Genomic DNA, 16,873 nt, shown 5'->3' with positions numbered 1-16,873 from the left:
CACCCAAGACACCAAACTGGAGCTGTGTTCAGTTTGGTGCCCAGCCTAATCTGACCCATCCCATTTTCAGGAGCTGACACGTATCCTTATGAAGAAATGCACCACTGGATACATCAGAGGGAACACCACTCCATTATCCCTAAATGAGGAAGGGGTGACTGATCTTCTGACTAGAAGAACTTGAGCCAGTGATACATGCAAGCAAGTTAAGCTCTTCCCAAACTGTAGGCCATCACTCTGTGCCACCTAAGTTATTAGAAGTGGTGGATTCACTTTGGACAAGAATCTCCTTGATATGTTTCTGTTTTATGTACAAAGAGCCTGTCCACGGAGAGCATGCAGTTATGAAATCTCTCACCTGTGGTTTGAGGTAAGAAATTCTACTTTGTGTTATTTTTACCTGTATTCATTTTCAGATCCATTCCATCCTGTTTGTGCACTAATAAGGGGAAAATTCCACACAAAATTCTAACTCAGAAGAGTTACTAATGTGAAGACTGCCTTTCAAAATATATTTTATTTTTTAAAAAGGTAATAACTGTTCTAAGCAGCTAGAAAGTGTAGCAACTGCTACTGCCACACACATTAAAAATGGGACGTACGTGCCCTTGGGAATGACAACACGTGATGTCTTGTCGCTTTTTCCTTGTACAATGTCCCTGGGAACAGCCCTGCTTTCCAGTCATTTGGTGCAGTGATTGCTGTTACTTTGAAGGGTGTTAGAAATGCAAAGACAGTTATACACTGATTATATAAATAATTTAAAAAATGTAAAATGTAAAAGGCAGTCTCAGAGCATTCCTTGGGCTGATCCCTAAAGAAAATCATGTTCTGACCCCACACAATAGTCCAAAATGTGCTTGCTTGGGAATGAAGAGTGCAGCACATCTTTTAAGAATTCCTAATCTGAAATGGCACAAGCATAATAGACAAGATCTTTTGTCACCCCAGAGCCCCAAAATATTTATGCCCCAAAGGGAGGCATATTCTGGTTTCTGTTGCTGTTTCTTACTGACTTTCTTTAAGCCAATTTATTATGACATGGTCTGGACTGCATCATGACAAACTTAAGTGGATAGATTTACATTATTGAGTACTTTTTTCTTACAAAATACTTCCTGTGCACAGAAAAACTGCCAAGGCAAACACTCTGCTACTACTGTTGTAGCTGTATGGCTGCTATCTACAGATAATTATCCCTGACTGGACTTCCTACATTTCATTTCCCTCTGATTATTCCATCTACATTTTCTTCCATCCATAGGTCTATCTAATCTCAGGATGATACTCCATGCCTCCGATGTAGTCCACAAAGCACTGTGCTATAATATAAAATGATACAAGATTTTTCCTTGGTTTTGCTCCAATAATCTAACATAGTTACCCTTCAGAAACTAATTTTCAGTGAGTAAGGATGATTTCTAAAGAGGTGCAGCCCCTACCCAGAATAAGAAGCAAGTCTCAGCTAAGATGCCACTTCTCAGCAAACTGATGATAGGTTGCAGTATGGAAGAGGGTGTATTACTTCAGCACGTGTGAATCCTGGATAGAGAATACATAGCGGAAGAAGCAGAGTAAGAACAGCACTGTGAAGCATGAGAACCCGAATCCCAAGGAGCAGCTTTTTCCACCAGGCTCCCTCCAGATGATCCAGATTAAAGTTCCCAACACTCTGGTTCACTGCAAAGCCAGCTGGGGCTGATGGGCATCAGAATGCAAACTATTTGGGGGGCATTCTGTTGGGGGGGCAGTGGCAGAGAAGCTAGAAATGCCCATGTCCCACTGTCAGCTCAGCTCCCTCATTTGGCACAAGGGTCCTGGCTCAACAGAGACATAGAACTGGCCTCAACACTCTGCCGGTAGGAACTTAACACAACTCCCCGGTTGTCAGGGAAAAAAAGCTGCTTCTTAAAAGGCCAGGCGACAGCTCACTTTGGTAACATCAACTCAGAGGAGAAAGGGCATTGGGCTAATTGGGGAATCTGCAGCTGGGCTCCAGGAGCTCAGCACAGAAGCTGTTAACAACTCCCCGACACACAGGCACGGTGCGGGAGGCGCGCGCAGCCTGTTGGGTATTCTGTCCTCCTGCCTCGCGCGCGCGCTTTGCCCTCGTTACCACAATTGCTCATTACGGGCGGGCCGCCCTCGCTAATTGCTGATCTGCACCCTGAATCCAGTCTTGAGAGACCCACTTATTGCCCTGATTAATGGCAGATGCTTCCCGGTCGTCAGGCATCAGCCGCGCTGCCGTAGCAACCACTCACCTCAGCAACCGTTTGCCACAGCCACTTCCACTTCTCCCAGATTGAGGGCCGCGGCAGATTTGGTGGAGAATGAGGGGTGGCTGTGGGACTTGCACCAGGGAAAGGAAAAGCGGACCTGCTGCTGGCAAAGAGTGCGAGTGAGCGCCTATGGGGAGCGGGCGATTTTAGGAGGCTGCCAGCCTGTTGGGGCACCGGCGTATGAACAGGCCGTGGAAGGAAGGGGCTTCGGGTAGAAGGGCTACACCTCTTCCCCCACTCCAGCGCCGCTGAGAAGGAGCACTGCAGCAGGAGCGCTGCTGTGGCTCCAGGAGGCCCAGCACGTTCTCTGCCTCTCCTTTAATTGAGGCTGAGGATCAAACGCGGGATTCACTAATTTTCCTGCTGGAGCCTCAAGGTCACCCTGAGTCCTGGGCTCTCCAGCTGCAGCTAGGGAGGAGAAGGGGGATGAGGAGATGGCAGCAGACAGAGGGGGCCTCTGGAAGTTCCCTCCGTGGGGGCCCCCTGTTTTGCCCCATATGTGGACTAACCCAAGGAGGAAAAGGGCTGCCTCCTCCTCATACTGTCCATCTCACCCTAATAGCGCCTCTGTCTGCTTATCCTCAGAGTTACATTAAACAGATTTGGGGTGATATAGGAATAGATCTGGAGGACTCTTGTTTTCCACCAAGAGCTCTCCTAGATTTAACAATCTAGAGGGCACAGACTGCTAACCTGTTAACTATTTGCACATACCCTTTCTTTTGTCTCCCTACTTCCCTAACAAAGCACATTCATGCAAACTGATGCCACAGTTATGCAGTGGAGATATTTGTCAGAACTATTGACAATAGGGTTAATGCATAGTTAAGATGTTCCTTAGTTGTTCTCTTCTTCATACCCCACACAATCCTTAAGTAGCGATCCCACAATGAATGCATACTCAAAACAAGACTGTAGACAGTTCAAATTCTAATGAAGCGCTGGACGTGGCCAAATCTGCCACAGGGCTCTATTTTAATGGTTCTTATTCACTTTCCATCTACATAAACATAATTTACATATGCACACCAGTAGCACATGAATGATTTTTAGCATGATTTAGAGAGAACTCTGACCTGAAGGCTGAATAGAAAATAGGACAACCAGACTGGATTAGACTTTTCTGTATCTCTCTCTGCTGCCATCATGTGGTTGTCCAGATGTTTGTAACCCTATTGAGAGTCACATGACTGGTTACTTTAGAATTGTTGCTCCCTTCCTTGCATTAGCTAGCTCATTGGCCTTGCCTGATAGGCCAAGACAACTAACTATAGCCACAGGGAGTTGCCATAGGTGATATTTATTATTCCTCTTCCCATACACATACTTCTCCTATACATGCACAAATCATGTCTCAATACAACCTTCTCCATGTAGCTCAATCAAAAGAAACATGATAGAACCAAAAGCTTATAAATACACATTAGATCAGCCTTCCCTAAAGTGCTAGATACGTTGGGAGTTTAACCTACAGAGAAAAGCTGCCCTAGATTTATTCTGCAGATTAGGGCTTCCAGATCTCGGCTGCAAAAATCTACACAAACAACAGTTGGTAGCAAAGAGTCAGGTTTCTGTGTCTCTGCTCACATTTTGTGGTTGTCCAAAGTTTTGCATCCTAGACCTGATAGCCTTATTGAAGATGGCAGGACGTGGAGTGTCTGAGTTTCTATGATAATGCAAGTAAGCTAGGAAGAGCTATTTCTCCTGGAATCTGTAGCCACTTCTGAAACTTAATCTGCCACTCTCCTGATTTCCTTTTGGGTTGACCTTCAGCATCATGTGCTGATCACAAATCCAGCCCATAGGTAAACATAATCTGCTTTAGAATATCCTCTCCAGCCCTTATTAATACAGAATTGGTCCCTTTTGTTCTGGCAGCAGCAAATGCCCAAACCCTATACTGTAAATGGCCTTTTTCAACCCAGAGCATTCTGGCTCAGCTTTATATTCTCACACTGACATTCACACTGAAACTGCCAGTGGGCAGCCAGGGTGACTGGAGATTTTCCCTTTCAGAGCCCTCTTTAACCCGTGCCATGTCATTTCTATGAGTACACAGCTCTCAGATCACCCCAAGGAAGTTTTGGATACCATTGGCTATCTTACAACCCACTTTTCTTTCCATTATGCAAAGCACATACCCCTTGGGAATAGTTCTGTAATGCAGGAACAAATGAAAGAAAATCCAAGATTCAGACAGGATTAGCACTTGAAAGGCCCTCAGGCAGTCAGATCGATTCAAGCCAAGAAGACAGAGGAAAAGTTCAAAACAGAGCTACACATGTTTGGAAATGCCACGTGATGCTTCTGTTCTGGGAATGCATCATGTCAGATTGCTTGTGGGAGATCATATGAGGGAATGCTCTCCCTTACACACACATACACACGTACTTAAAAAATAGCATGTCAAAACAGGCTCTACCATTTCTCTGTACCCTGAAAACAGAGAACTTTGGAGTAAATGCAGAAAGGTTGCTGCCTTCACAGTCTGCTTAGATCTCTTCTAGAGCTGGCCATTGTTTGAACACTGTTGTCTGATTTATCAGCATTATTTTTATGTGTACTCTTCTGCTCTTTTTTTCCATATACAAAGGGGTTTGTTTTCTGGGATTATTCAGATATAATATTACTCTACACTGTACTGATTAGTTTGATCTGTGATACCTATCTCTAAATGGTTGAGTTGACAAACAGCTTAGGACCCAAACTGGAGCTGAAAAACCACTGTGTTCATATAACTTACCCAAGCAACTAAAACATTATTGCTTAACAATGGCCTAGTTCACACAATATGCTAAGGCAATGGCTGTATTCCCACAACACCCCAGACATAACTCCATTTTAGCCTAGGCTAGTAAGCTGTGTAAACCAAACCACCATGTAGACATATCTATAGTTGAGATGGGTCTGGATTAGCATTCATTAGGCAAAAAGTCTTTCCCCAACTGAATGTGAGATGTGTGTTTATGTCTGTGTATGTATAAACATATGTACATAGTTGAGGTCATAAATGAAATTAGTCCTTAATATTTACTGATAATTAGATGTTTTTCAACAGTTTTTTGTTGTCTGCTTGGTCTAGACCAGTGTTGTCCAAACTTGGCCACTTTAAGATGAGTGGACTTCAACTCCCAGAATTCTCCAGCCAGCCATGGGGAATTCCCCATGGGGGCTGGGGAATTCTGGAAGTTGAAGTCCACTCATCTTAAAGTGGCCAAGTTTGGACAACACTGGTCTAGATATAGGTATACTTTGAGGAGGGCGAGAGGCTTTAGCTTCACTAGCATAATTGGCAACGGTGCAACAAAACGAGAAACGGAATTGTGACGTCTTTCCTGTAAGAAAATGAGGAAAGTTTTTTTTTTATTACTAAAAAATTACTAAGGAAGTACATGATATTTAAATTAAGAATAGTATCCAAAAATTATATAGAAGAACTAATCCACCCCCTTCTCTTTTCCAAACAGTGAATTTTTTATCCATCCAGATTAAACTGATTGGCAGTAGAGTCAGTACTTAAGATATTTTATCTATGCACGTCATTATTAGCATATGAAATTTACTGCTCCAGTATGTGGTGATGGCCAATGGCTTTAAAAGATGATAAGATAAATTAACAGAGGGTAAGTCTATCAATAAATATTAGCTATAAGAAAGGAATTCTGTAACTACAAGCCATTTATTTCCAACTGCCATGTGCTTGGGAAAAACAAATCCTTATCATGACCTGCTTGCAAGCATCCTAGAGGCTGGATTTTTGATCAGGACAATAATTCTTATATTCCTATGTTGATGTTTGCAGTGGTTCAGATCTAGGATGGCAGGAGTGAGTGAACAACACAATGTAAGATTTGTACAGTGTTAGAAGGCTATAGAAAGAGAATAGTTATGAGTGCAGATTAGGACTGGGGAGTGTTAGCAAGACCTGAATGGAAGAATCCTAGTCATAGGATATCAGGAGACACTAGCCAGAAATAAGAGCTACTGGCCAAATGAAATCCAGGAAATTCAAGTGTGCTTCCTATGAAGTAGGATAGATGCAGTTGCTGCAGGTATTCACTCAGTGTTATTTTCCTAAACCCATTTTCTTTGACATGGAAACTTGTGCAAAATATAGCTGTTGCCTCAATATTTCAATGGAACGGTGGGAAAAACTCCTGACTGAAACCTTGAAGAGCACTTCCAGAATATTTAGACCATACTGAACAGCTAGACTTAACATAAGGCTTCTTCCTACGTTCTAGTGTTCCTACTGTCTTAGGTCATTTATAGATCACAATCTTTGCAGGGAACTCTACACATTGCTAACTTGTACACATCAGAGGAAAAATGCTTCTTCTGTTTACACTCTCCCCCACCCCAACATCTCTCTTCTGCTTATGATTCAGTTGCTAAAAAGATACAAGAATCAGTGAACAAAGATAAGGAACTGTTATCTTAAAGCCGTCTTTGACCAAAATAATTTAAGGTTGGATGATGTTCCAAATCACAGCTTTCTCCTGATGTTTATGATGCTGTGACATGTAGGGATGAGACTCAGTTGTAGTAGCAGAACTAAGGAAGACACATTTGTCCAATGGCTGTAAAGGCATCAGTATTAACATTGTGTGAATTATGGACATGAAGTGAAAAGGAAGAGGTCCTTTAGCTTCATAGGAGAAACAGAAATGTTTCTGATTTTGGAGACTCAGCTTGACTGGTTGGGATGCTCTGTGGGAATGGGAAGGGAAGAGCTCCAAGCTCAATTCTGAACTCCAAAGCACCATTTGCTGTTGCTACACCATCTTTACTCTGAGTATATACAAGTCAGAAAGCCACAGTACAGACAGAACATGGTGAAACACACTGGCTCCAGGTTGGCAAAGGAGTGCAACAAGGCTGTATACTCTTGCCTTATTTATTCAACCTATATGCTGAATATATATTAAGGGAATCTGGATTGGAAGATTAGTAAGGTTTTAAACCTGAAGGAAGAAACATCAATAACCTGCATTATGCTGATGATACTACTCTGATAGCAGAAAATGCAAAGATCTGCAAGCTCTAGTAATAAAAGTCAAGAAGCATAGTAAAAACATGAGACTAAAATTAAATATAAATAAGACCAAACTAATGACAATAGATACAACAATTAGCCTTAGAATTGACAATTAGGATATTGAAGTGCCTTTTAGAATCAATCATCAACAATAAAGGAACAAGCAGTCAAAAAATATGCTGCAGACTAGCACTTGGTAGAGCAGCCATGAAACCCTTAGAAAAGATATTCAAATGCCATGATGTATCTGTACCTGCAAAGATCAGAATTGTGCAAGCCATGTTATTCCCTGTGACACTCTACAGAAGCAAAAGTTGGACTTTGAAGAAGCAGGATAGGAACAGCATTGAACTTTTGAACTCTGGTGTTGGAAAAGACACTTGAGAATACCATGGACAACCAAGAAAAGAAACAAATGGATCATCTACCCAGAATTCCCACTTGAGACACAAATGACCAGGCTCAAATGATCCTACTTTGCACACATTATGCTAAGATCTAGCTCTCTGAAGAAAGCTCTAATGCTGGGAAAGGTGGAAGGAAAGAGAAGAGGAGGATGACGAGCAGCAAGGTGGATGGACAGTTACAGGGGTGATGAGTGTGCCACTGGAAGACCTGAAAGACAAGTTTGAGGACAGATCATCATGGAGAAAACCTGTCTGTGGTCACTAAGAATCAACACCAACTTGATGGTACATAATCAATAAAAAAACATGTGACTTGCCCTGCCCATTGATGCATACTTTCCCTGAATATTTATAAAAAGGGAGCCTAACCAGGGAGAGTTATGAAGCACCCCCTTCTGGTGCTCCCTGGAAACTGCAGTTGAGAAGACAGGAAGCTGGTGGAAACTGAAACCCTGGAAATTATATATGAAAAGCCTATAATATTTGAAGTATCCATTATAAGTTTCCACATATGTTTGTGGAAATCTTAGCATACAAGTACTGGAAGTGTCTGTTTGCTTTTCAGCTCTGCTTCACAGTAATGATCTGTCTTCTACAAGAAAAGACACAACTGGCCCTTTTATTTCCTTACTTCTGCATGCTTTTGAGGGGAGGTGCAGTTGACCCCAGCATGAGCCAGTAAGAACCACAAATTGGCTCAGAAGTAGTTATCTAGCTGATGCTGTCCCAAAGCCACCAGACAGCCTTTGGTTTTCACACAGGTTGGAAAGTGGGGCTAATGAAAGATCTTATACATCCCTTGTTCTGACAGAAGTTTCTGTTATGAAAGAAGGCTTTATTGTATAAAGCAACGATGAGTCTAACAATTCTCTAGTCAGATTGCTCCAGCGGTTACTTTTCTCTCTATTTGTGCTAACAGGGTACAGCATATTGGCAACTAATTTCTTGTCTGAATTTTGGCCATCAGTTTTCAGCCAGGGGGCTTTCCTTCTGCCTTCGTTTGCTGCATTGAAGAGTCAACTAGCATCAGAATTCTCTTTCCATACCACGTAGGTACTTTGAGATTGTGATCAAGTCACCCTTTACCCTTCTCTTAGAGAGACTAAACAGATCGAACTGCTTTGGTAATGCTCCCAGCCCTCCAGTCATTCTTACAGAGTCTCTACATCTCCTCTGATTTATCAACACTTTTTTTTTTACCAACACATTCTCCCAGCCCCTGCAGTATAAGCACATCCTCTGAATGCAGTTTTTAGCAATGGTCTCTTAATGACATATAGGAAGGTAACATTACCTTCCTATTCCTGAAGCACAAGTCCTTGTTTATTTAAGGGATTGTTTCTGAGATAATGCAGACTATTTCTTCACAAACTTTAAATACATTTAACCACTCTATCATCAGAATTCTTGTTTCTCTTCCAAAGACTATTCCAAGAATCAAATGGTGATTGCAATACCTGTTGATGTCTCTTAGGAACATTCTAGGTTAATTAGTCCACCATCAAAGATGCAGATTAGATCAGAATTAGAAAAACATCGCTTGGAACATTGAAAAGTGAGTGAGGAATGATCCATCAAACTGTGTTTAGCCCATGTAATTTTGGAAACCAAAGAATGAGTAACATAGTAGAAGATGATTCTATCCCATGCTGAGGATTTGGATTAACAATTAAAATATACTATTTTGTGAACAGTATGGCCTCTAAATTCCACCTGTATTTTTCACAACTGACCCTTAGTGAACTCTCAAGCAAGCCCAGATGCTTGTCTTTTCTTTCTTTGTGTATTTTTAAACAACAGGAATCATCATATTCAACTTACAGTCTTAACAGGCTGGCTAGTTCTAGATCTGTTTGTTTCAGAGGAGACTGAAGGGTATATGCTGGTGGTCCATCAAGGAAAAAAGAGCGGAGATGCCCAACCCAAAATACACTGGGCCCCTCAAAGCAATGGGAGAGAGACAACATTACAGTATAAGATAATCCTGTTAACACCCATCCTATTGGTGGATTACTTCAGGGAACTTAGTACTAATGAGCTGATTCTCAAACCACAAGCCCCATTCCAACCTTTCTAAGATGATGTTAGAGCTGAAGCTTTCTAGGGAAATACTATAACCTGCATTTCTGGATGCTGCCTATGTTCCTATGGCACAGAGAAGAAAGGTTATTGTGCCACCTCTTCACAAGGCACTTTCTGCCTAGATACTAACTTTCTATTAGGTTAGCCTTCTCCAACCTTCTGCCTCCTAGATGTATTGTTGTTTCCAGATGTGTTGGTCTTGCTGGTTGGGGATTATGGGAATTGTATATTAACATATCAAGACAGCACTAGATTGGGGAAAACTACTCTTGACTATGCCTCTTTATTTCTGGGATGCTGGCACATGAAAGACTGCGGAAGGGAAGCTGAAACAGGACCATCGTGAATATGGGTGGATGGAGAAAGGAGATCTGCTTGGCACTTTCTACCTCTATCTATAGAATTGCTGTGAATGCTTTCAGTATAATATTTGACTCTATTTTGTGTGTGTGTGTGTGTGTGTAGCAGGATCCTTAGTGAGCAGTGGGCTTTCTAATATAATAATTCCATATTAATGATAATGTGATCATAAAGTAGGGGTGGAGAACATGGCTTCAGAGCTTTTCTCTCCAATTCTTCAAGTCTTGGCCTTCTCCTTTCTAACCAGAGAATAAATTTCCCTTCAAACACCCCCCATCCTATTTCTCTTTGACCAGAAAGAGGTTAGACTCAAAATTCTTCTGACCACACCATTTCTCCATGGGTGACTGAGAAAACATGCTCACTCTGCGCCTGACTAGGTTGTGAGAAATTTATGTGGGACATCTTCCCTGGGATTTAAAACAAGGAAATGAAGGCAAGGCTCTGTGTTACCAGATGTCACATATTTTTAAAAATGTATTCAGTGTCTATTTAGGAAGGCATCCTTCTTTGGAAGAAATCAAGAGTGCTGTCTGGGCTTTCATTCATAATATGACTCCTTCACAGAACTCTGCACAACACTGCTCAAGCCTGCAGCGGGGCAACTCCAGTGTTTCCCCTACTTTGCCAGAGCAGTGAAGTTTGATGTTGTTTAACTTACAGCTAACTTAGGATGCTGGGAGATGAAGCGGAGGGATGCCAAGGCAGCAGACAATGTCTTGTTTTGTCTCACTACTGAGGGAGAGGGCAAATAAATCTGAATCAAGAAACATTTCAGGAATGTGCCAACTGAATTACAGGATCCAGTCCTCCCCATGCATCGCACACAGAGCTAACTTCCTGGAAGTTTCCCCAGGCACAACTCAGAGGCATCCTTCTTTTGTCTCCAGCTGTTGCCTCAGGACACTCTCCATCTACACTGAGGTTGTCAGTCAGAGCTACCTTTGTCTGGTGCACCTTTACTCTGAGGCCACTACACCCAAGATCAATATTGAGACAGATCAATCACTTTTTAATATCCTTTAATCTATCTATCAGTCAGGGCAGCTTATGAGAAACAAGCACGGGGGGGGGGGGGGGGAGAGCAGGGTCTGAGGCAGGAGTTTAATTCATTTTAGTGACTATGCCCTGAGTGTCAAATATTCTGGATTAAAAGGAGAAGATATTGTATTATGTTAGTGATTGGGTTGCCCAGTTCCATAGACGTACCTTGGTGACAGAATTGGGAAGGAAACTGGAATTAAGAGAGTGAAGAGTCATTGATTTGAATGAAGCTCTGTTAGTCTTATGGAGCCAAAGAGAAAACCTGAGACAAGCTTTGGGTATGCTGGAGAAAAGGACAAAGTCTACATGAGACCAAAGGGCAGTTATGAGCATCCAAGGAAGGGGGACTCAGGGTAACAGAGAGTTGGAATGAAAGGGAATTAGTCAAGCAATTTGGAGAGCTTATTTCAACTCCTACACTGTGCCTGGCTATGGCTGGCACTGTGGCTCTCAGAATAGCACAATAACTGGGGGGGGGGGTAGTGGGGAGACAATTTGATTGGCCTAGATTCCTGTGAATTTGGAATAAAGCAGAACAAGGTGGCTGTGTTCTGCCACTGCCCACCCTACTGTGCAAATGGGTCAAATTGCCCTTCCCCAAAGGGGTAGGTCTCACATCCTGCCAGGGAGTCCAATCCAGAGTCTCCTGGCAGGTGGAACACTGACTGCCTTCAGCAGGGAACAAATCCCTCCATGGCCTTCCTTGGGAGATTTTGTCTCTAGGCTGGCAGGCTTGCCCCCCCCCCCCATCTCCCGCTTTGCTGGAGAGTTGGCTGGCTCCCTGCAGGCTGGCACTGCGATCAGTGGAAAAGAATGAAAAGACAAACAGTATCCACTTATGCTCCTCTCAGCTGCCAGGTCCTGTCCTCATCCTTCAAAGCAGCCTGTGGCATGTGAAGAGTTTGAAAAGAACCACTATACAGCTGTATAGTGTAACGGGGAGGGGGCTGTTTGTGCCGTTGGTGCTCTGTAGAGTGTGCCTGTTCTTCACTGCCAGATGTTCTGCCTGTGTACAGAGCTGAATGGTTCTATGGCATGCAAGTCTGTGGCCATGTGGGACTGGAGGCATGTTGCCTAAAAAGGGTTAGTTATTTCTGGGAATACTTGCAAGAGAAGTGTGTGTGTGTGTGTGTGTACACAGGTTACCTGTATGCAGTTTATGTGTATGCATGAATGAACATTTCATGACCATGCTATAATCATATGTGTACATTACGTTTTGCTTGCGTGAAGATCTGTGCATGCCGATACCACGTGTGGGACATGAGGTCTTGCTATATGTTATCTCACTCCCTGGATGGATGGATGGATGGATGGATGGATGGATAGGTGTATAGTCCCTTAATCTCTGAAATATCCATTTAAACATCAAGAAAGCTTATGAAACTATCTTTCCACCTGATGGTGTCTGATTGTGCTGCACTAAAGAAATCCCAGAATTCTTACTCAACGTGGCCAGTGGGTATTATGGCACTTGCAGTCCAAGTTATCTGGAGGTCACCTGGTTGAGGAAATCTGTTAAAAAGCGTGTACAAAGATTGTACGTGTGCTACAATATGACCTTGCTGCATTATGATGGAATGAATAGGGTTGTCATTTGAAAATCTTTCGGCTGTTGAGGCTTTCCAAGCAATTCCAGAGAGTAGACCTGTGCCTCCTGTTAATTTCTTTGGGACTCTGCTTGGAAAAAAGAAGCAGCAGAACTGGGAAAGCATCAGCCCCAAACGCTGCTCCCGACCTGCTGGTTGACCTTGCAAGGTCTCTACGATTTGGGGTCCTGAGTCTACCATCTCTGCTCTCAGAATGAAGCTTTGCTCAGATTCCCATGGATTGTGCAGCTGCTTTGTTTCTGTTCAAGGCTGAGCTGCTGCTGGGACCTAGAAACGGCATCGGAGTCTGGCCACACCACAGCTGAACAGACGGATGTCATTGTTTCTGAGAGATGGGGAAGATTTCCTAGCAAAGCTTTGAAGGAGACTCTGCTGCCCTGATAATACATGCACTCACCATTGGCAGCATCCCTTCCCACAACTGTACTTGTCTCTCCAGGGCTCAGGAAAGGGGATGGCACCATCCTGGGGAAACCCATCACAGACCAGACCTTCAGGCTAAGCAGCTGTAACCTTCAGCCTCTTTGCCTTCTCCTACATGCCCCTGGATGCAACTGCCCTAAGAGTTGCTGAAGTTCTGCTTCCATATTTTGCATCTCCAGAGGTTCCAGTCACTAGGCTGAGATCAGAGTGGCCATGCAAGCTTTGCTGTACCCTCTTTCCACAAAATCCTTCGGTCACCTTGCAGAAAAGAACTCTCTGAGTCCTGAGAGAGGCCCCAGAGTGGGTATTCTGCTGAAGCCAAAAGAAGCTGCAGGAACCATTGGCTAAGCGTGGGGTGGGCTTCCCTCTGGGGTTCTGATTTTGGACTCAGTTGAGTGGCAGGCGCAATGGGCAGCAGCACCAAGCAAGACCTCCGCAGACAGGGCTGCTGCTGCAGCAGCAAAAACAAAGACTTTGGCAGTGCCAGGGCAACGGGTGGCAGCACCCATACGCCACTGAGGCCAAAGGCTCCTTTCGGCAGAACAGGGGTGCAACCGGGCTGAAAGTTTGTTGCTGCACTTTGTGATACCAAGTGTTCTCCTGTCGAATCCGAGGTTCCCAAAAGATCTGGCTTCTCCCTCACTAAGTTCCTCGCCTAACAACACGAAGCCCCCGGCACATCCTACAGCCGCCGCCGCCGCATCCTTTGCCATCTCAGGTACCCTCCCCCGCGTGCCTCGAAGGGAGATCCCGGGCAGACTCCGTGCCTCCACTGGGCGCCATCCTCCCCGTCGAGCCTCATCGCCTTCCCACCCGCCGTCCCTCCCACAAGGCTCCCCGTCAAGAGTGCCCCAGCGCTGTCCACAGAGACCGCCGCCGCCGCCGCCGCCGCCGCGCGTGAAAGCCGCTCTGACTCACCGTTGGGATGGATGTGGCTGGTGAGGATGGTGCCGGCCAGCAGGACCTGCCACAGCCCTGTGCCCACGCGGGCACTGGCGCCGAGCTGCAGCCATAGAGCCATTCCTCGGCAGGAGGCGCGGGGATGGCGGGAGGACGGGACGAGACCCGGCCTGGAGGAAGGAGGGAGGGGAGCGGGCGGGAGCCGCCTGTCCCAGCTGGAGTCCGCCCGGCGCTGCTCCCCGCAAGAACTCAGGGCACTTCAGGGCCGCTCAGCACCCACGCCCGCCGCGGGCTCCTCGCCTGCCCCATCTGCGGCTCATGGCCCGACGGACCCGCCGCCGGGGCTTGGAGGGCGAGCTGCGGGAAAGCGGGGATGAGGGCGTCGGGCGGAGAAGGGGGCTCGCTCAGGCAGCCGGCGCTGGAGAGCCGCGCCGGCCAGCCGCATAGACCCCCCTCGCCGGCCGGGCGCCGCGGCGCGACTGTGAGTGTGCGTGTCTCCCCCGCTCTCGCCCGCTCTGCTCTCGGTCCTTCCCTGCCAGGCAGCGCTGGGCTGGCGGCGAGCACCTTGTCCGCGGCAATGCAGAAGAGAAAGAAGAAAGAGCCAGCGAGGGGCTGCAAAACCCGGACTGGAATCCGCCACGGGAAGGGACGGAGCAACAGCTGGTTCCAGACTGACAAGCTCCGGAGACGCAAACAAGCTCTCCGCTGGGAGGGAGTGGGAGCTGCAGCCGCCAGGCGGAGCCGCGCACACTTACCTCCCGTGCTCGGCTCCCGGCAAAAGGGGGCAGGAAAAGCCTGCCCGCGGAGACTCGGGGAAAGGGGGCGGGCGCGCCGGGGTAAAGGGCACTTGCCTTTTTTTCCGCGAGGGAAGGGGAAGCTGGACCCAAGCCCGTAAGCAAATCTGGGGCTCTGTGCGAAGACGCCCTCCCCCATCGCAAGCGTAGTCTCCCCTCCTCTGGTCCCTGTCAAAGCAGCCCGTCCGTCCAACAGGTCCGCAGCTCCAAAGCCTCCGCTACCTCCACCGCCCTCCCTCCTTCCTTCGCGGGGCTCGTGACTTCAGCCCCGGCAGGTCGAGAGGAGCCTCCGGCAGTCTCTGATCTCCAAGCGGATTTCAGAGAGAGAGCCAGCAGTTGCCCAGCCGGTCGTGCCCTCCACCTTCCACCCAGGAAGGGGGCCAAGGTCAATGAGCCCACAGCGACACGCCCTCTCCCCGCCCGTCCTTTGGCCGTCGCTGCTGTTTTAGGAGGCATGGCCTCGCCCTTTCATTCCCGAAGGAAATCGTTCACATGTTGCAGAAGGAACCAGAGCAAGGAAGGGGGGAGGGACCCTGCTGATTTGGGAGGTTCAGCCATGCCCTCTGCAGGGAAGGCTAACTCCTCTTCCTCCGCTTTCCACCTTGACAGAGGAGCTAGAATTCCCAAGGGATGCCAAGGCCCCGTCTGCTTCCAACTCCAGGCCTGTACTTCTCTGGCGCAGGCCAGGGGCTGCCAATCACCGGCATTTGTGTTCTGGACAAATGTCCCCTGAGGAGCTTCCTGGAATCCCTGCGCTGTCCCTGGGCCCCTTCTGCTGCAGAAGAAGGGCATGAATGACCCTTACAGCATCCGAGTGAGGACAGGTGTCAGGCCAGGAGGCTGGCCTGATGTAGAGAGACACCTGCATCTGTTCCAGCATAGAGACCCGCAGCAAGCAGAAAGAGACACAAAAGATGGGACAAAATAGGCAGAGAACAATACAAGCAGGCTGAGACACATATGCAAACAATAGCCACATTGAATCATACAAAAAAGCACACACCGAGCAACATTCAGGAATGCAAACATACATGCACATACATTTCCTGCATGCACCCACCCAGAAAACCCCGATACATGGAAAACGGGGGAGGAAGGGAAGGTATAGAGACAAAGCAACACAAAGAATAACAGGCTATTATATAGTCCAGCCTTCCCTTACCTGGCATCTGGCAGATTTGCTGGTGTAGCACTTCCATCACCAGGCACCACAGTGGTGTGTTGGCTAAGGATTATGAGAATGGTAGTCAGTGCATCTAGGAAGCATCAAGGAACACTGAAAAAGACCAATCCAAAGGGAACGAGACCCTGAACACGTAACACAGAGTTATACGCAACATGTCCACACAGTACAGCCTATTTGGGGGCTCAGATCTCAAATCAACAAAGTGGACTTCACACATCTAGGGCCTGGGGGGAACAGGACCCTTCCCTTACACCCTCTCTTTACCCTTTAAGTGAACATCTTTAAGATCTGTTACTTGTAGGGGTTCAGCTGGGTGCCATGCATGCACACAATGTGGGGCTGGAAGGAGGGCCAATCCCACTCGAGGACTCTTTTAGAAAAAATAATTGCTTGAATCTAGGACAGCAAAATGCCCCTAAGGCAGCTGCTTAAGAGCCTCCCATCACAGAACTTTTGTCACCACTTTCCGGAAACAAAAATCCCAGGCACAGTTAGCTCTCCTGCTGTGAGGAATATGCAAGGCTGCTGTAGCCATCCATAATGCTGTGATCCACTCCCCCCAAGGCCCAGAAACAAGATAAGCCGGAGCTGAGGTGGAGGCATGCTCCCTTCTAAGTTCTCAACCTTTGGTTGCTTCTGAAGCAGTCTGGGATTCTCAAGACCTATTTGTGAGTAGGTGCAAAATGGATTTATTTGAAGTTCAGAAACTGGCAATCCATGATATTGTGGGGTGGAGGGAAAGCCCTC

The 16,873-nt window shown here is 46.3% G+C and overlaps 1 protein-coding gene across 1 annotated transcript in view; it reads right to left on the bottom strand.

The window, feature by feature from the left end:
* Positions 1–14,685, bottom strand: part of UNC5A (unc-5 netrin receptor A) — an 88,777-nt gene extending 74,092 nt beyond the window's left edge. The window contains exon 1 of the mRNA XM_007427344.3: positions 14,165–14,685. Coding sequence (XP_007427406.1) covers positions 14,165–14,267 — 103 coding nt within the window. The 5' untranslated portion in view covers positions 14,268–14,685. The remainder of the gene's footprint in view (positions 1–14,164) is intronic.
* Between the last annotated feature and the right edge of the window lie 2,188 nt (positions 14,686–16,873).

Source organism: Python bivittatus, unplaced genomic scaffold, assembly GCF_059951505.1.
Source record: "Python bivittatus isolate LINGU-HERP-01145 unplaced genomic scaffold, Pbiv_v1 ctg000080_np1212, whole genome shotgun sequence".
Taxonomy (NCBI): Eukaryota; Metazoa; Chordata; class Lepidosauria; order Squamata; family Pythonidae; genus Python; species Python bivittatus.
The sequence above is the reverse complement of the archived record's forward strand: the minus strand, read 5'-3'. Positions and strand labels throughout refer to the sequence as shown.